This window comes from Bactrocera tryoni, chromosome 5 (assembly GCF_016617805.1).
Source record: "Bactrocera tryoni isolate S06 chromosome 5, CSIRO_BtryS06_freeze2, whole genome shotgun sequence".
NCBI lineage: Eukaryota > Metazoa > Arthropoda > Insecta > Diptera > Tephritidae > Bactrocera > Bactrocera tryoni.
Window position 1 is genome coordinate 67662063 of NC_052503.1, and position 21526 is coordinate 67683588.

General features: G+C 35.5%; 1 protein-coding gene across 2 annotated transcripts in view; it reads right to left on the bottom strand.

The window, feature by feature from the left end:
* The window catches only part of LOC120778763 (dual specificity protein kinase splA-like), a 126890-nt gene extending 122071 nt beyond the window's left edge, over positions 1 to 4819 (bottom strand). Inside the window, exons 1-2 of one of the 2 annotated variants that reach the window (XM_040110743.1) lie at positions 3270 to 4819; positions 1869 to 3111 (exon numbers count right to left, since the gene is read on the bottom strand). In XM_040110743.1, the coding sequence (XP_039966677.1) occupies positions 1869 to 2342 (474 nt within the window). In that variant the 5' untranslated portion in view covers positions 2343 to 3111; positions 3270 to 4819. Of the gene's footprint in view, positions 1 to 1868; positions 3173 to 3269 lie in introns of those variants that run through there. The other variant, XM_040110742.1, reaches the window with a different exon arrangement.
* Between the last annotated feature and the right edge of the window lie 16707 nt (positions 4820 to 21526).

The following is a 21526-nucleotide window of genomic DNA, read 5'->3' on the forward strand; positions in this document are numbered from 1 at the left end:
TTTAGTAATACTTTTTGAAGTTTTTTTTCATCAGATGCTTGGCAACAATACCTTACAAAAGCAGCACTTCAGAAATTTATAATTTCCGTATATGTATGTATTTGTCTATATTTTCTGTTTAACTTTTAGCAATATATGGCAACCCTAATAAAAATATTTTTCCGAATTAATAATTTGCGGATATTTTTTTAGAAAAGCCTTTTTAACACATATTTCATATAATTTTTTAACTGGTGTTACCATTGTTGCAATATTATGAAATATTTTCTTACCCTCGGCCATATCTACCCTCGAAATTTTTTTCCGTTATAGATATCATAGGTGTCCAAGGGTACTATGAACCCATGAAAACTCAGTAACATAGATACAATTTGGATTAAAATTACAGGTTCTTGTCACAGCCAAAGTTCTGCTTCTACAGACTGGATAAGGAAGCGACGCAAATGGGACTGGTAATAAACGAGGGTAAGACGAAATATCTGTTGTCACCAAACAAATAGTCGGTGTACTCGCGACTTTTCTCCAAAGTCACTGTTGACATTCATAACTTTGAAGTTGTAGATAATTCTCTCTATCTTGGAACCAACAACAACTTCAGCCTCGAAATCTAACGCAGAATAATTCTTGCCGTATTACCTGTTGGCCAAGTAGACGAACAAAAACCAAATTCTACAACTCACTCGTCATCTTCGTCCTGCTATACAGGACGTCAATATACCGCAGTCGATGGAACGATGAGCTGTACAAGATATACGACGCCATTGACATAGTTCAGCGATTAAGAGACAGCGGATACCATGGCTAAGTCATGTCGTCCAAATGGATGAAAACACTCTAGCTCTTAAAAGTATTCGCAGAGAAAGAGAAAGACCTCCACTTCGTTGGAAAGGTCAGGTGGAGAAGAAACTGGCTTCACTTAAATCTCTAACCGCGTAAACAGTGTCTATGCCAATAAAGAAAAAGAAACATTTTTGTCATGGAGTATTGAACTCATCATTCCGGTGCCAATAAACTCGACTTTATGGTTCAAAAAGAAACAAAGAAATATATTCAAGTGTCGAAATTTTGCACTCATTAAATTTTTTTTAGTGTACATCGCGTACCGGCGAATGAATCCTCTTCAAGGGCTACTAAATGTGGCATGCAAGTGCAATTTCGGCACACTCGTCGGCAAAAGACCAACGCCCGAAGGACTGTGGCCAAAACAAAATAAAGTATTAAGCAACAACAAAATGTAAGGGAAAGTAAAGACGAAAATGAATTGCAAAAAGAATGCCATAGGTGAACAGAGAATGCGACCGAGACCGGTCAAGTGGACGCTTGCTTGCGATAGTAACCACAAAAGTGGGTGTGAATGAATGTAAGTAAAATAAGTACAAGTACTAGTATAAAATGTAAGAAGAAAACAGCACAACAACAAAATTTTCAAATTTTATTGATTTCGTGATTTTCGTGAACTGCTCCAGTTAGGGTTGGCTTGCCGTATACAGACCATTATATACAAGCACTATATCATATGAGCCGTGTATAAATATACACTAAGAAAGTATAGTTACTCTGAATTTCTTTTAATTAACACCAATATTTGCAATGCTAAACAAAAATGGCCTCAAAACACGCCATAAAATAAAAGAACGAAGAAAGATTGGAGGAAAAATAACAAAATGTGATTTGAGTTATGTTGATTTTCGGGAGTTCGCTGCTTGATATATGCGCACGAATAGAGTGTAAAATTAGAGTAGGTTAATGGAAACAAACGACGAGGTCAACATACAGTAAGAGATGCCAGACAAAACTATATTTAAAATCCCGCAGCACACACACACACACATATTAATATTTATCGAGAAAAAAATCTGCGTACTCACCTTGAACGCCTTGAACGACGACACCACATACGAAGCGCCATCTTCCAGCTCATCCAAATGATACTTGCGATCACCATCCATTGAGAACACATAACAGGCGCCACTCAACAAATCCATTTTTGGCGAAATCTTGTTATTATAATGATTATTCGGGATGTGATGATAGCCGTCCGATTTCGTATAATTAGTGTTGCTGTTGTTGTCATTGTTCGTTTCCTTAAACTGTTTGACCGCACCGTATGTTGAAACGCCACCTTCGACCTGTGCAGCAGAACTAATATGTGCCGTTACGTTGCCATCGTCCATAGCAGTTGATGGCTGTGACTGCTGCTGCGACAGTGCTGTTGGCGGTGGCGATGACGTAGCCGGCGGCGCTGGTGAAGGTGCCGGCGAAGGTGCTGACTCGTTAGCCGAAACGCCGTTGGTCATAGCGGACGCCTCAGCAGCGCCGTCCACAGCCTCGTTGGTGGACATTGCGTTTGAAGTTTTTTGAAGAAATTCGGTGTTGAATCGGTTTTTAGTACACCCACACGAACACAAAACAAAAGCGATGTGTGTTCTCGAACTCGTCCTTGCCTTTATATTGCTGTTTTTATTTGTGTGCGAAGTGCTGTAACTTTGTAAATGTTAGTCCTAAGTTTTTCGCGCCACTCTCACTTTTTCACTAGGGTCATGTGTAGAAAGCAATTACTCTCACTTTTTATTAAGTCCACTTTCACTCTCAAGATTTTACGCGCAGCAGTGAAAGTGATTGTTTCCAATACTCTCTTTTTAGCACCAATTATAATACTTTGTTTTTAACTGCTTCCTCTCTTCTTGCTAGCCGCTATTGCTCTCTCTTAGCTTTAGCTCTAGCTAGGTGAGGGAGTCTAGTTCTTATAGGAAGCTAAGGTAAGAAATTCCTTAGTTGTTTTGTTGTTGTGACGCCGAGGCGCAAATAAATACGAACGACTTAAGAAGAGAGAGCGCCGCTCGCTCGTGCTTAAGTGAGCGTAATCTATTTGCTTGTTTTTAATGTCTGTTTTTGATTTTACTTATCCTTAGTATTTGCTATTTTTTGTAGTTTTTCTTTGTATGTATGTTGTTGTTTTATTTCAGTTTTTACTTTATTAAGCAACTGTGGGTTTGGTGAGAGGCGTGAAAGCTGCACCTGTGAGACTTTGTTGTGCGTTAAAAGCACATATTTTTTGTTGTATGTGTCTTGTTGTTGCTGGATATTGCTAGCCAAGCCCTGGAGAGGAATCTATTTGTTGATATTTATTAAACTTTTAATTAAGTTTTTTAATTTTTTTTTATTTTTTCAATTTTTTGTTTAGTTTTTTTATTTAATTTATTTTAGTTTTATTTTTTTAATTTTAATTTAGTTTTTAAAAAAATTGTTTTAATTGTATTTTAGTTAACTTCTCTGCTGCTCTGTTGCTACTGTTGGTTTTTTTACTTTTCTTTCACTTTTTATTTCCGCTAACTTTGCACAGTTACTTTGTTTTTTTTTACCCTACAGTTATTTTCCACTGTTCATTGTTTTTATTTCGCTTTCTCACGTTTTCTTTTGCATTTCTCACAGCAACACTTTCACTTTATTCCTGCGGCTATGCAAATCACTTGAGCACAAACATATACATTACACACACATAAATAAAAGTTTATGTATGTATGTGTTATTACCTTGCTGCAGGTGATTTGTGTCTTGTTGTGGGCTTCACTAAGTTTTTAAATGTTTTTGAGCGCAAAACTCTAAAATAGCTCGCTGTGTTTGAGTCACTTCTCGGTTTATTGCTTTGATTAAGTACACTTACGTCGACGTTGGCGCTAACGCTGACAGCGCAGTTGGCGTCGCTTTAGTTTTTTCTTGCTTATGCTAATTGAACTAAGTTGAGCCTGAAATATTAGTATATGTCTAACAGAGTTGGAGCTAGAACGAAACTAAGCTAGATGGCGCTGTGAACTACTGTTATTCGAGTTAACCGTTATGTTTTGAAAACAGTATCTTCAATATATCTTTTCCTTGTGCGTATATAAATATGTATATCCGTTAGTTAAAGCAAAATAAATTTTTACACGAAAAAACCTCGTAAAAAGTGTGTTTTTGTTTACAAATAGACGAAAACGCAAGACATAAGCGCACAATTTTCAAATCGTGTGTGAAGCACCCGGAAATTGTAATCAAATTTTGCGGGTAAATAATATTTAAAAGAATGTATTTTGCAAAGTTGTTAGGACTGTTCTTTTTTACTATGCCAAATATGGGCGCGTTGTTGTTGAAGACAAGCCTCGTTCTGGACGACGTCCGATCTCTGATCAAAATTTGGAATAAGTGAAGGATATGGTGCTTCAAATTATTTGGCAAATATTAGAGAGATGGCAAGAGAGGTCGGCATCTCTCGTGAGTCAGTACGAATGATTTTGATGGATATTTTGGGTATGAAACGCCTTCTTGATCGTCTCGCATTATAAGTTTCGATGAGATAAAGTTTTATGAGTTTCATATGCAACAAGTTAAAAATAATCGGAGTGAAAACAACGAACCAAAGCAAAAAAAAAAACAAAAAAAAACGCGCCAAATCAACATACTGACACTTAAAACGCAATAACTTCACCTTCAATCAATGGCATGTCCTGAAATTCTCACTGGACAATCGATAAAGATAGCAGATTCAAACGCACGAGTCGACATATTGATGGCGCCACCAGGGGCGCTAGATTCAAAAAGTCCTGTTTACTTTGGAACGCACGTATTAATGTACTTTAATAATCGGCGATTTTTTTTTAGAAAAAACAATGGATTCCCCTAATCAATTTGGTCTATTGGAGGTCCACCCAAAAGAAGGTGCGTGGCGATGAGGATTTGTATGCTTGAAAATCAACACCAAAACTCGAAAATAATTATTATTACTATAGGTTTGTACACCTTTACCTTTGGGTAACTTTTATTTTAACTCTAAAAAATTAAATTTGATTAAATAACTAAGCTGACTCAACATACTAGGATTTTCCAACCAAAATGTGTTCTTTACTAGAATCTTTCATATATGGTTATAATCGTATAATAAAAATATTGCATTACTTTTTTTCAAAACTTTATTCAGTAGAAGGATTCGCCTTAAAAACTATTGTAAAAATAACAAAACTTTGCTTCTATAGACCCCACTGTGCGCCATATGATACGTCTGACTTCCTTTCACTTTCCAGCTTTACTTCCTTCGACACTGCAACACCGCGGCAAGTGAAAGGCGAAACATAAACAAAAACTTATACATATGTGAGGCAAAGCTAACAGTATACGCGTGCTCATAAGCATGTGTTTTGCACGCCATTTTCGGTGCTGAAATCGGTGCTGAAAAAGCGGTGGAGACTCCATGTCTCTATCGACCGCATGCTACTTCTCTACCATCGAACCAATTTTTTTCACCCACTTGGTACTTTTTCTTGCACCATTGTTTTTACTTCAACACTCGCTGGCTTAGCACTTTTAATTCATTGTTTAAGTGTTGCTTATATGAATGTTGCATGCGACTTAGTAACTTGCAGGTCACCATAAACGTCGTTCCGCCACAATTTTGTGCCGCATTCAGCCACCTCGGCGTAATAATTTCCAGTACTTTTGCTCATTTTCTTCCATTTTTATGTTATTGTTATTGTAAGCATTCCATAGTGTCGATGTTTATTGTGGCGTTGGTTGCGGTTCTTCATTAAATGGAATTCGGAACATTAAATGGAATTTCCTTAGCCAGGAGCATTGAGCACGTCGGGTTCCTCTATTGAGTGATTCTTTTTAATTATACCCTGAACAGGGTATATTAAATTTGTCACGAAGTTTGTAACACCCAGAAGGAAGCGTCCGAGACCCTATGAAGTATATTTATAAATGATCAGTATGTTGAGCTGAGTCGATTTAGCCAAGTCCGTCTGTATATATACGAACTAGTCCCTCAGTTTTTAAGGTATCGTTTTAAAATTTTGCAAACGTCATTTTATCTTCAAGAAGCTGCTCATTTGTCGGAACTGCTGATATCGGACCACTATAACAGATAGCTGCCATATAAACTGAACGATCGGAATCAAGTTCTTGTATGGAAAACTTTCATATTTGAAAAGTTATATTCACGAAATTTAGCATAGACAATTTTCTAAGGTAACAATATAATCTCCAAACAAAATTGTTCAGAACGAATTACTAAAGCATATAGCTTCCATACAAACTGAACATATATGTAGTTATTAAGAGAAATGCACCTGTGAAGGGTATTTAGCTTCGGTGCAACCGAAGTTAACGTTTTTTTCTTGTTGCGTTCTTACTTTGATTTTATTTCTTCCTACCATCATCCATTTCTTTTTTCGTTTTATTATTATGACAACGAGTTCTCGATACAAGCCTTTAGATGTATCTGTAAGCAGGTATTTTCACTTACACCATTCCGAAATCATTTCATCTTAAATGAAAAGCATGCAAAATACAGCTTGTGGAAGAAATATGGGCTCTTGTAGAGTTCCAAGTAGATCCGGCGGTTTCGAACCAAATTTTATCAATATTTCTACAAAAATGATGCCAATGAGAACGTAACTGTCAATGGCGATCGGTATCGTGCCATGGTAACCGAATATTTGATGCCGAAAATTGCAGCTCGTGATTTCGGCGACATTTGGTTTCAACAATACAGCACCACCTGCCACACATCGCACGAATCAATAGATTTATTGAGAGAAATTGGTCTTAGCGGATGGATCTGAGACGTAGTCGCGGCCAACATTTGAAAGATATAATCTTCAAAATATAAATACAAGGAATGGTCTTTCGAATGATAATAAATATTTCTTATTAAATTTCAAGTTTCTGTGTGGTTTCTTTTAAAGTAGGGAACCTCGAAATGGATCACCCTTTAAACACTGAAACCAATTAATGATCGAATGATGTTTTACCGACCTCAATGAAGCAATAATTGAAATCTTTGGTACTATTTATGGTTTCACCTTTTCTGCAAACAAGATGAGTTCGAAGTAAAACTTGCACAGCTTTATCATCTCTTCGTACTCTTGTATCTCCAGAGAAGAATTGTCCAATTATTTCTGTGCTGGGCCGCAGTCATTGTGCGAAAATATTCGGATGCTTTTCATATTGAGCAGACCCTGTTTAAAGTCCTGTCTTGTCTCATCTCATCACATGTCATCAGCCTCTCTTTTTCTATTGTCTGATCTCCTTTCTAATTAAAAACTAAGCATGAGCCTTAATGTAGTTATAAAAAAGTAAATATTCCATGGTTGGGGTCCTAGTGTGACAAGGTATTTTTCATTACAAATTCTTAGTAACAAAGTATATGGTTGTAGTTAACTTGAATAGAGCTATATGTTGCTTTAATTACTAAGGGGGTAGTAGCAATGAAAATATTCTGAAGTTGTTTCTTCTCGAAAGCAGTTTTATTTCTATACTATATATATTAATTTTTGAAATACTTTTTAAGCACCTTTGTTACCTCAAACCATCTTGTCCATGGTTTTAATAGCTCAAACGAGGCTAACCTGACAGCTGCAAGTAATTGATATGAAATTATTACCTTGTTGCTATAATTAACTCAGAAACTTTGCAGACGCAGTCACTGTGCCGCACGTTACTTACAAACTTACCGTATGTGCCGTCAAGCGCTACGTAATGCAGTTCACGCAAACCCACGTGGTGCACATAGTTGAAGCGCAATAATGGCAGATTGTTATCGTCATCAAATGACATATGCACACTCAAATATGGCATGTGTGTGTGTAAATATGCATATATATGTGTGAGTGGGTCAGCAGTGCTTGCTAGACGCTTCCTAAGGTAATGGAATGACTTTGCGGAGACGCCATATGTCGCTAAATGGTCAACTTTGCGCAAGTTGCAGGCGGATGGATGAGTGGTAGGGAGGCGCAGAGTAGCATTTGTTGTTGCAAATTGTACTCCACCCGTGTGCTAGCTTTTTCATCACCGCAAAAACGAAAAAAAGAAAAAAAGGCAAATATGTTCAATGGTCAAGTTGATGGTATGGCATAGCATAGCACAGCTTGGCATGCGGTTTCACCCCGAATGTCTGACAAGTTTACCGTTAAAATGTCGCATGTGCTGCGCTAAAGTATGCGAAATTTTCTATTCATGTGCATTTTCTGCGATTTTTCTTTATTTTCCACGTATTTTTTTCGAATTCTATTTTCTTATATATTTTCACATTCTTTTTGCTTTCTAATTTCCATTTACTTTTATACCATAAACAGGGTATATTAAGTTTGCCATGGAGTTTGTAATATTTAGAAGGAGATGCCGGACAATTTTTAACACAATAACTGATCAACGTGACGAGCTGCGTCGATTTAGTTATATCTGCTCGCCGGTCTGTATGTTTTATACGCCAATTAGTCACTCAGCTTTTGAGATATCGATCCAAAATTGAGCACACATATGTATTTTCCTCTTTAAGAAGGTGCCAATTTTTGGGAAACGCCGATTCTGGGCTACTAGAGCATATAGTACATACAAGGTGATGGAGTCGAGTTCTTGTATGGAAATTTTTGAAATGTTTATTTGGCGATATATCGTCTTGACCTTTGGCATAGATTATTACACAAGACCATGCTACAACCTTCGAATAAATTGTGCAGACCAGATCACTACATCATGAAAATGCCATACAAAGCGGTCGATTAAATTCAAGATAAATACCCTTCTGTGCTTAGAAATGCATCGGTGACGGGTAATATATTATAATGAACTTTTCTTTTGTGTTTCATTGCTTTTGCTTTAATTTTTCTTTTACTTTTTTAAGTATTTCATTTCAACTAGTCTGCACATTTTATTATTTTGTTTGAAAGAAAGTTTTTGCAAATTTTAACGTTGAAAGCTGCGGAAGAAATAACAGAGGCGCCACAGTGAGATTCAAGCAAGCAAATCAAGTGGGCGAGCGCTTGAAAAAGAGAGAGAGCGAGGTAGAAGAAGGCAGCGAACGATGTGGACGGACAGCGAAAAAGTCATTTAACTCCAGAAAAAGTTGGCGATATGGATGTTAGATACTGCACGCCGCAGGCGACTCCTCCAATAAGGGGCAATCTTGTTACTATTGCGCTCCACCCAACCAAACACGCCAACTGCTTACCGAAGCGTCCAGGCATTTTAATGTGACCATTAAACAATGGCAAAGCGACAGCACGTGTGAACGTGCGCGCTGGCGATACAGTAATGTCCCGTAGCGTAGTATATACAACCATTCTCTTTGTTTGCAACATACTGATGGCGGACTCAGTAAATGATATCAAGACGCTTGCAACAAGCCTACACCAGAGACAGTAGTAGATATAGAACAGTGCACACAGCTGGGCCGTGAGCAAAGTTAATGTGCGACGTGTTGTCCTGCATGACAAAATATGCGGAATGTTGAACAGCTATGCGCGACGCGCGTCAAGAAACTTTTCAATCGTGCAACATGACCGCAAAGTTGTTGGTGTAATGCATTCAGCGTTTGAATAGGTATACTATATAGTATATACTTGTATACCATTATAACTGTATCTGTGTAGCATATACAAGTATATGCAACTGACGATATCCAAATGTATATATACAGATATAAACCGTATCTATGACTGCACTTGGCTTCGTGGCGGCGTCAGCGTTGCGCGTTACTTGAACTTTTGAAAGCATCGCACGACAAGAAATTCAGTTAAACGACGAGATAGCAGTTGCTCTTACTATTAGTTGGGTGGCCACTGAGGCATCTGCTAGTACTTTGATGTAGTCGTGGACGTAGTCTTTCTTATTGTAGCGAACTTGCTGTGGTTATGTGTGTTGGGAAAATATTGCGGAATTGAAAGCTGTCGCAAGCATTATTGTCATTTTTGTTGTTGCCGCAATTGTTTGATGTTGTTCGGGGTTTCTGCTTATTCTGTGTTCTTAGCGTTGTTGTTGTCTTGTCGGGTGGGTTTTTTCTGTGTTAGGTTATTGTTGTGTGTGTGGAGATTTATCTTTGTGATATATTGTTGGTGTTGTTGTTATATATACTTCACTTTCTTATGTATTAGCTAAAGCTGTTGCTTATTTTGCAGGTTAGTCTAGTTCGCCTTGCTATCGTCGTTTGTTGTGCATTTTCTTGCCTTGTTTGCGCTCAATCCATTTCCTTTTGATTTGAGAGCTCTCTCGTCACTTGTGTTGAAATTGATACAATCTTCTTGACTTTTTTAACAACGAACGTTTTTGATTGCGAAGGTTCTTCGTTTCGAAAATTATTTTGGTTGAAAAAAGGAATTGTAAAATTAGTCTTTGTTTGTTTCGAAGTTGAATATTTGAGGTTCACCTTGAACTAAGTCAAAATTAGACAGATCTGATATAAATTTTGTCAGAAATGACAAACTGATTAGTTAAGGGAGGGGATACCATCAAAGTACCAATCACATCCGAATTTGTGCATATATAGTAAGAGGTGTTTTTGAACTACAAAAAAAAAAATATTTTATGTACAACAAAAAAACCAAAATGGCGGAAATATCAACGATCCCATTGATTGACATTTTTTGCGGCCGTCATCTTCCTGGCTAAGCTCTTATCTGACACGAAAAAAGTAATTTTTTTTAATCAAGAAGCTTTTATCAAGTACATTCCCAATTTTTCGAAATTATCAAAGCCCTTCTATGCCCCTCTACGCTATGAGAATTTCGAAAAATTAGGCATGTAAGCCTGGACTTTCTAAAAAGTGCCATTTTTACCCTGGTTTTTTTACATCAAAATAGTTAAACCATTGTCAACATGCCATTTTTCTCGGAAAAGCGATCTATCACGCACATGAGTAGTTTAAGTAAATCGGTTAAGTAATTCGGTAGAAATTTGGGGGCCGGATAAAAGGAGTTAGTTTCGAAGAAACGAGTCTCAAATTTTTGGTACTTATACAGCCGCTGCATGAAGTGCAGTGGTTCTGAGGACTATTCCTTCCAAAATATTCGGAGTATACCAATGAACTTCGGGACTATATTTTAACAGTTTTTCAATTGATTAGAGCGAAACATTTTTTTAAGTTTTTGAAAATTTTAGAGGTATTTCCCTCCTTAAATCAGCTTGGAATATGTGGAACTAAACTTGAATAAAAATATCGTAATATTTATTCGTTCACACTAACCGAAAATACTAACCGATTTGTTATTTACCACCGGAATAAGACAAGGTATCTTCTACATTGCTTTTAAAATGCTTTAGAATGCAAATTCTGTTGCTCCATCTTACTTTATGATCTAAGTGATCTTCAACTGTGAGAGTTCTTTCTGTAATAAAAGTTATATGAATACTACTGCATGGTAATTTCGAGTATCTCAAATACAAAAATGCCGATCCTTAATGAAAGTAATACTAGTATCAGGATATGGAAAGAGTTACTTAGGATTCGAAGGGATCAGTGAGGGTAAAATGTATATGTTGGTAAATGATCAGGCTGACGAGTTGTATATACAAACAAGTTCCACAGTTTTTGCGGCATCGATTTGAAATTTTACACACCTCCACTAGAGCATATGGCTGCCATAGAAATTGATCGAACAAAATGAATTTCTTTAATGGATAACTTTCTCGTTCGACAAGATATCTTACAGGATTTGGGCATAAAATTTGTAATTTTCTCAAATAATTCAAGTTAAAATTGGGTCTATAAATATATGTGAGTTTTTGAGATTACTTATGATGGCTTGTAGGACTCTTGGCATTTGAGAATTCACTAAAAATGTTGGGTTTCTTTCAAATCGTTTTATCATTTTTCCTATCCGATTTTTTCTCAGTGATTTAGTTTGACATGCAATGGTTAACCGATACCGTTGAACTCTATATTTTACTGTTTTTTTTTACTCTCGACAACTCTTGATTCGAGCAAACGTCCAGCAAATTGATATTCTACCATCGAACAGCTTTTTCGAGGCTATTACTTCATCAAGATAGTAATGAAATAATACAAAAAAAATGTTTACTTTTAAAAAATATGGTAGTTCGCTGGCGTTGTGGATCGCGTCTGTGTAGTACAGTTCCTAAGAAAGTTTATAAGACATTATCTTGCATTGAAAATAATCCAAGTTTACTTATTGCCTGGTAGTATATCTCATTCCACTGATGCTTTTTTAATTTACATAAAGCAAAGTATATAACTTTAATAAACTTTTGAATAAACTTGTGCTATTCTAATTCAATTTGGCACCATCAATGACCCGAGCGTGTGATTTAGTAAAAACATGTTCGCCACGTCGTATGAGCAACATGTTTGCAGCACTTCTATGCATTCATTCATATATAAAACCAGTTTCTTCATAGCATACATGCAAACATATATGCATGCGTATGTATTCTATTGCGGCACTAACTTTGATAAATGGAAAACTTTTCAAAGAGCCATTCATGTGCGATGACCCGCCAGCACTAAAACTGAATCAAATGTGAACGCAGCGGTGTGAATTTCTAAAAAGGAATGAAATTGTTTGGCATAAGAAAAATGGTTTGCGGATGAAGTGAGGCATGTGCAGGACCGAATACTGATTGCAATTTTTTTAGTTTTAGTTTTCTTTATTTCTACCTTATTCTTCAACAAAAACAAACTGATTTCAGTTATTTCACATGTTTGGATAAAGTGTTGAAGGTAGGAGGGTTTATAGTGAAAGTATAGAGAGCATGAGGCCAGCAGCGACTGATAAGATCGCTTTATATTTGCCCTAGTGTTAGCCATTTGCTACTTTTTCCTTTTCAGAGGATTCTTCTAAATAACCGCCCGTTTAGTTACATATACCCTTAGCTATGTAGCAACAATTTGTGTGTTCTGCCACTCCGCTGCTTGTTAAAATAAAGTTTTTATGGCAATTATATAGCCAACGCATTCGCCACAATAATTTCAACTCGTTTACGTTATGCCATATGCAACTTTGTATTCACTGTTTTTCACTCTCTTCCTCTTTTGACTTTATGTTCCTTGTACTCATGTGAATATGATATATTGGTGCGCATTTTGAGTTGTTCCGTTTGAAAACTTTTGATAGCGTAAACGTTTTGCCTTTGGAGGCAGGTATGTGAAACATTAGTGTATCAAGTGAGTAAGTGAAATTGCCACAAGTGATTGCTATGTAATACTCGCACGCATAGCAAGTACAAGGGGTAGTGTGTGCTGTTTTCTACTGAGATGTGTATTTTGGTGACAAATTTTTTATAATTGATTATATGATGAATGATTAAATGATGAAACAAATCAGGTTATATAAGTACTATTAAAGAGATAATAACGACAGTTTAGTGAAGTTTGAGTATACATTTTCTTTTCAATGACCTATAGACTTATTCATTGTCTCTGATTGCCTAGCTAGCAGCTATAGCTGGAAGGGGTTCATTGAGCCTCTGCACTTACTTACGAACCTCTTGATAACTGTCTATTAGATGTGACCCTGAGTTTAGCGTTCAAAGCAGTTCATTTTAAATTGATAGGAAAATTTATGGAGTTAACAGCGCTACCAACATTACTTGACGGCGTTTTACTGCAAGCTCAAGCCGATTTAACACCCCTTTTACACTACTTTTCATGAGGATGACTTCATCGCCTCATTTCATCACTCGACCAAAACACTGTCCTTTTTTGAGAGCAGTTCCGACCCCTCGACCAGCGTAAAGAAGAAATCATTCCAATCTACACATTAATGCTACATTAAATCCGTAACGACGGGAGGAACGTATCCTGGCCAAAGTTTTAACAGAGAGAGCCTTGGCATTAGCTTGCCTGCCGGAACGACACAAAGAGTTCAAATGAATACAAAAACTAGAGTCCTATCAGTTTAAGCCGGTTTGTAAGGAGTCTTACAAGCCGAAGATCATCCCTGCATGATAAAATGTTTATACAAATAGGGTTTGAGACACTGTTTCTTCACTGCGTGGATCCATGATTGTCGTGCGCGAGCAATTTGTTGCATATTGCTTATTTGATTGGTCATATAGTTTGGGGAATGCTTACCCACACAAGCAAGCTACAGATTTGGATTGTAATGTAGTTTGAGTGTAGTATATTGCTTGCTTGAGTGGTTGTGTAGTCAAACATTGTAGTTGCCGAGAGCCATAAAAGTTCGAGTGTTTATCGGATCTGTTGAAATACACGATACATAAGTACATACAAGCATACATACATACATATATTGATACACTTATCAATAACAGAAATGATTGTAAACAACACTCACAACATATTAGTGCTTTGGAGGAGAGTCACTTGCTTTGAAGTGCCGTGTGTGATCATCGAGTAAAGTGTAGGTCAATATTTGTTGTAATATTGATATTGTTGTGCACACATAAATTTAGATTTTAGCTTTAAGCTGTGCTATTGTTTATTTAGATCATAAGGAGCAAATATTAATTTATTTTTAAATACGTATATTTTTGATAGTAGTAATTCAAGTAGTTTATTAGAATTTCGTCACATATTCCCTCAATCCTCATTCTTTTCCAATTTGGGACCTACATATGTACACACTATTAATGCTTCACATTCAGCTAGTATAATTCAAAGCCAAAACCGGAAAAATTCTTGACGATCTGTAGTACGTTCTAATCGTGAACAAACATTTTCAGAACAGTTTTCATCTATCGTCGAAGCGCTAATAGGGCTATCGATCCCAGCCAGTTCGCTCGGTTCACCAAAGGTATGAGGTCCAGCAGAAATTAGAGAGTCTAGGAAAACATAACGTGCTGTTTCGTTCTTGCTTTTCTTTAGATGGAGTTCGACAGCTGTTATTTCTTTTGTAGCTGCAGAAAATATGTCACAAATACTTTTGAACCGTGCTACTGAGATACTCTCCAAACATAAATTGGCATCTGTCCCTGACTTGGAAATTGCAGTTCGACTTTTCATGCAGCTTTTTTGTAGATGATTATCTCAGAAGTGGATGAAAAGGCACTCCGATCACGTACAATAATTGTGATAATCTGCTGGTTCAACGAATTTTTGGATACCAAGTGAGAATAGGTTTACATTCATTAAAAAAAAAATTCAAGCATTCATGCAAGAAATCTATTCAATATACAAAGCCCATAAGTGCTGGGATGAAAATTAGAAATACAATGAGATTCTGTTATTTTTGCGACAGAACGCTTCTGAGTGGACTTTACTTGGCTAGATATTCAAGTACATCTGTGTCTTTCCTGCTTTCAGTCTGTATTCGTGACGATGCTAGACAAGTCGGTTCGACTGTTGCAAGAACTCGGTTCGAAAGCCAACTGCGAAACTCGTTTTTACCATCGTGGTATTCTCAAGCACCCATGGTCTGAGTGAAACATCAACTGCATTTGGTAGCAGTCCGGACGTGCTAAAGATATATTGCATAAGGTATGGAACCAGTAATCTTAAGGAGATCTATGAATGATTCTATAATAACAGGACTTCTTTGAGTTACATTTTTTTCCTCTTTGAAAATATTCTTAATATTTAGTTTGTCCATAAAATATTTTTATGAATAATAAACAATTCTTCATTAGTTGAAAAAAAAGCGCGAAGCAAAAGAACTAAAATCCATACTAAAAATTTCCAATTGCAAAATAGGTAATAAAAAATTCATTAAACATGCATTAATTTTCCACACTAGAGCATTACAAAATGAGCACTTGTCACCGTGTATTTTATTAACAATTTCGTGTCATCGTAATATGCGCGACAAATGACTGACATTGCCCAAAAGGACCGCACCGCAAACATATAATTTGTTATGGTAAAATTTCTCACTTGAGCACTGTTGGACACTAACTCTCACTTTCTCTACAGCGCTCTCATAAACTACAATGAAATTCAAAAAAATTAGTTTTGCTTTCATGTACTTCACGCAATTAATAGGCCACATATTGTTGACAGAGTTCTAGTAATTTGTTTTTGGAATTTCATTTGCTAAGCTCGAAAACGTCAACAAACGGCTAGACAGCAGGTAAATGCTCGCCTCTGATTAGTTGGAGTAGTGAATTCCAGCCATTGCAAGTGATGGTGGCCACGAACACCGAATGTTTAGGATTTAGATGTGGATGTGAGTAAAAGCAATTAATTTTAAGTTAGTGAAAAGGACGCTTTGTACTTTCACTAAATACATTCTATGGTTGTATAGGAACTTCTAAACTACAATACTTTATTCTCTATTAACAACAAATTAATTGAACTAAATTACTTAATTATTTAATTAGTTATTTGAAAATAAATACTTTATAGTTTCACTATGTATTAGAACTCAATTAATTAATTACACTGAATTTGTTGATTGAACTCCATTCATTAATTAAACTGAATTAATAATTAGGTCTCAACTGTTAAGAGAAGGTGCTGCGAAGGCAGGCAGTTACCAGCCAGCACAAGAATTGCACTTACCACTGTGGAAATATAAGCGGGATGAAGGTTGTAAGCGACTGATCATATTGGAATCGTGCTGACTGTTTTAGCTCCTGGAGAGTGTAGATATTTTTAGTTAGTCTCTCGTCGGCGCAGTGCTCGAACTGAGTCTTTAGGAAAGACCTAAATTGCTCAACGCACTAGCCCTTTTCAGATTCATTGCCGTGGGACACCAGAAAAGTAAAGACAAATACCATAAGTCCAAAACATTGCCATAGTAGTCCTTTTATGTTCTCTGAGGGCTTACATACATACTCAAATGTATGCATGTGCATAAAACAACAAACAAAGACATAATATTACCTAAATACTCACATAACAGTACACCTTTAATATGTATGCCTGTGTGATGGCTGCGGTTAACCAGATGTTTATGTGTTCATTAAGGCTTTGTGCTCCCCAACGGTGTCCATCACCGCTCTATTGACCCATCGGAGTGGCAATGATGAATAGTTGCTGCCATGACGAATGTATGAGCGGTTAAATTTGCCTAAATTACCACATGCCTGACTGATTGACTATGCGGATGCATGTGTTTATGAATGTGTTTTTGTGTGTAGTTGTGGCATAACACTGCAATGCGCAGATGGCCGCAGGCGTATATTTGCATTTTATTTCAGTCAGAATTATTCTGTCGACGAGCTTACCGGTAAGTTGAGCTATGTAAATATACATTTACTGCCCGCCTCCCTTCTCCTCCTGTCTTTCTCTCAGCTGCTGTGTTTCATTGCTTTCAATGTCATTACATAGAATTTCGGAATTGGCTCGTTGCATGCATACACGCGAGAAATAGTTCAGCAGGCTAGTGGTGCATCTGTTAATGAGCCTAAAAACACGCGGCTGTTTCGCGGTTAAGGAAAATCGAAAAAATATTAACTTGTATAAATCAAGCATTTTGACTTTACATTTTTATAATTTTACTCTTACATAAATTCAGTTTTGTTTTTTGTTTTTAAATTTTAATTTTCTAATTTTTATGAATACATCTTTTAAATTTTAATATTTTTAAATTTAATTAAATTTTTTTAAATTTTACTTGAAAATGCACACAATAACCGCAAGATTTTACCTTTAAATTTAAAAGCGTTAGCTAATGCATATTTTTTAAATAAAAAATTAAAAAATCATTTTTTTTTATTTCTAATTTCTCATTTTCAAATTTTAGAATTAAGGAAGATGCATTTTGAATTTTATTATTTCTAGAATTGAAAATTTAAGTTTCAAAAAATTTGTCTTGAAAATGAACACTTAAAAATTCGGTAACCAACAATAACCGATAAATCTATTTTAAATACAAAACGAAAAAAAAATATATATGTTTTTTTTAATTTTTCTTTTTGAAATTCAAATATTGAAGGACATATAATTCGAATTTTGTTCTAAAGTCATAAATTTTAAAATCTGACCACAAAGCTAAAACTACTGTATATTTTCTTTAAAGTTTAAATTTTTAATATATTTGGATTCTTAATTTCAAAACTTTTAGAATTTTTTAACTTTGAAATTAGTTTTTGTGATATCTATTGTTTGAAATGTTTGATTTGAATTTGAATTTTTGATTATATTTATACATATTCCAAATTTAAAATTAAGTAAAATTTTTAATTTTTAATAATTTGTTAACAATTAATATATTATTTTAATTAGCACTTTCTTGAATATATGTATACAATTTTTAATTTAAACTTAAAAAGTCTGCCACATTGCTTCTATAACATATTTTATAACTTGTTTTTTTTTTTAATTTTAAATTATTTTAAGCCATACATTTTTCTATACTATATTTTAAATTTGATTTTTGAATTTTGACTTTTGAAATATACAAATTTTAAATTTTAAAGTTTTTATAAATTTTGAATTTTAGTTTACTTTTTAAGATTTTTTATTTCAAAATTTTATGCAAAAGAACACACAATAGCCACTAACAAAGCCTAACCACATATATATTAAACAAAAGTTCATATTTATAAATGACCATTAAATAGGTTAGCCACAACCATATTTCCGTTCGCATATTAAATAAACATAGCGCATACGCCGTTTCCACACATTACCCTCACCATCCGCTGCTACAACAACACATGGTAAATTTATGTAGCATTTTCATGGTGTCAATTTATTTAGAATCTATTTATTTTATATCAAATATTGACGCATGATTTTCCATTTGAATTTGCCATTCGCCGTTACGCATACGCCACGTTGACTAATTGATGGGCCTAGAAAAATTTATGTGGTAGTTGCACTATCGCTTTCGTGGCTTTTGCGCAAACTCTCTTGAGCGCTGTGTGAGTGCGGTTTTCATCATAAACAACATTTTAATCACTCATACGCACTGTTGAGCGGTTAATTAATGGGCTGCAGCGCAGTAGCGTGGCACAATTATGGTTGCTCAAATTATTTACGACTATTTACGCATAATTAAAATTATATTTTACGAAATGTAGGAATTTTAGAAAATTTTCAATATTATATTACTTATAAATCACCAACCATATTAGGGAGTTCATCACATTTCAGTAGTAAAATGAAAGAGAAACGTGTCCAATTAAATATATATGTGTGTATGTTGGTGTGTACTGCACAACACATGGGCTGTTTTTTTTACTATACAATTCAATGCATGTATGTGTGTGTGTTATCATATTGTTTATGCAATGGTTTGGAATTATTTTCAAGTACATTGCCTAAATCTATATCTTATCAATAGATTGTCGAATGCATACATCTTAACCTAAGTAAATATGTATTACATATAAATGCATATATGTTATGTGTTTATTTACGTAAACTGTATATGTGTTTATAAAAAGTATTAAGTGGTACTGCTTGCGAATAAGGCACATGTTCATTTTTGAACACTAGCTTTTTGCAATTTTCGGATACCATGCCAATAAAAATATTAGTTCCTTTGCAGCAAAGTATTCTGTTACCCATTTTTTGACTTCTGCTGCACAACCAATGCGTGTGCCATTGATAAAAGGAAAAAATAATCAGATGGTGCCAAGTATGGTGAATACGGCAGGTGTGGTATCAACTACCAGCCAAGTACTTTGATTATATATTCTAACCTGATTTCTCTTTGTGTGTAAAAAAATTAATTTGCCAAATGTGGTCGTTTTTCTATCAATGAATAGTTCAAACTAATTATTTGTTGTCGGATTAGTATTAACAGTATAACTAGGTTTTAGAAGTTCATGATATGTCACACTTTTCCCATCCCACCAAATACAGAGCATTGCCTTCCTACCGAATCGATCTGCAATGTTGACGGTTATCCCGGACTAAGCCATCATTTCCTCCATATATAGGGTTGTATATAGATATATAGGATTATATATACCAAAGTGATCAGTGTGACGAGTAGAGTTGAAATCCGGATGTCTGTCTGTCCGTCCGTTCGTCCGTGCAAGCTGTAACTTGAGTAAAAATTGAGATATCATGATGAAACTTGGGACACGTATTTCTTGGCTCCCTAAGAAGGTTAAGTTCGAAGATGGGCAAAATCGGCCCACTGCCACGCCCACAAAATGGCGAAAACCGAAAACCTATAAATTGTCATAATTAAGCCATAAACAAAGATATTAAAGTGAAATTTGGCACAAAGGATCGCATTAGGGAGGGGCATATTTTTACGTAATTTTTTTTTGGAAAAGTGGGTGTGGCCCCGCCCCCTACTAAGTCTTTTGTACATATCTCGGAAACTACTAGAAGTCCACTTTAGACCAAAAATTTTTAAAAGAAGTGTAGTTTTAGTTTTGTTGTTTTTTTTTTTTCAGTTCTCAAATCGCTTTGCGGACGTTCTAAAGTTAGTTAAACATATATTATCGAAAATTACACACATTTATCCAACTTGGACTTCTCAGTGGTGGAAATAAGTAACTCAATATTGCTTAAAACATGCTCGAATCGTTCACCAGAAGTATTCACAAAAATAACTACAAAAATTTCAACGGGAATATCAATCTGATCCTTATGGGATTTGGCAAAGATTTAATGAATATTTAATACTTACTTAAAAGTTACTCTAATCAAAGCCAATCCCGCAAGTAATATCCCCACGGCGCTATTTTGCATTTAAATATATTACAGCAACTCTATTCGCCAACTATATACAATGTGCACTCCGCTTAATACCAATTTTCGTTAACCCAAATTTGCGAAAGCTTCTTAAGAAGAACATGCAGGTAAACTAAGAATAAGAAGAAAACAAAAACAAGAAAAAACGTTTACTTTGGCTGCACCGCAACTATAAAATCTAACTGAATTTCAGCTGGAAAGCTGCGTAATCGGCAAAAGCAGGTGCTACAGCAACAAGAACTATATATGCATATGTTTACATGAATTTTGTAGAAACAAGTGTGAGTACGTGTGTGTGTTTGCATTTTAATGTCGCATTGCAAAGAAAGTGTGTTAAACAAGTTTCGCTCGTCGATTGTTAGTTTGCGCCTTGGCACTTAAGTTAAAAGGAAAGGAACTTGAGCAGCGACTTATTAGCATGCAGGTTTGCATAGACACACGTGTACTTATGTATGTGTGCGAGTTTACTTAGGTAAACGCGTTTAAAATATGCACAGTCACTCAGGCAAGTAAAGTTGTGCATATATACAAAAACATACTGTGGTGCAGTCTACATTCAGGCGCTGGCACACCTACGCATCGCAAGTTTGTTTACTTTCATTTAAGCAGTAAAGTTTTCGCGTTGCCTTGCTTGCTGGTATTATCGCAGCTAAATTTGTGTGCTGTTAGCGTTCGTATGCTGCAGGTGGGGTTTCTTATGCGCATATACATATATGCATATAATATATATATGCATATGTTAATATATCTATCTTATTGAAAGTCACACACACAGGTATGTTCTTCGTTCGAAAATTCCATGCTCTCTGGTTAGAATTTGTTTATCCCGTGTATTAATTGATCAAGCCTTTCCAATTAATGAGTACTTAAGTGCAAAGCATTCAGTAAAGTTTGTAAAATTATATAAATATATTCGCAGAAAAAGAGGCTTTTTTACGTACACGTTCATCCTTATTTTATTAGTATTAATATTTGCGTACTCACACTTATCATATTTTAGTAAAGATAATATTTCCAAAAAATTTAAAATAAAATCTTTATGTACTAGTGAGCAGAAAAAAGTAGGACTTTTTAATTTAAATTTCGCGCAAAAATCCATTCATCGAAAAGCTTTTTCCTATGTTGTTATAACTGTCAGTGACATCTGTGCCAAGGGTCACATCAACAATTTTGTACTGTTTAGTATACGCTTGCCTGGCC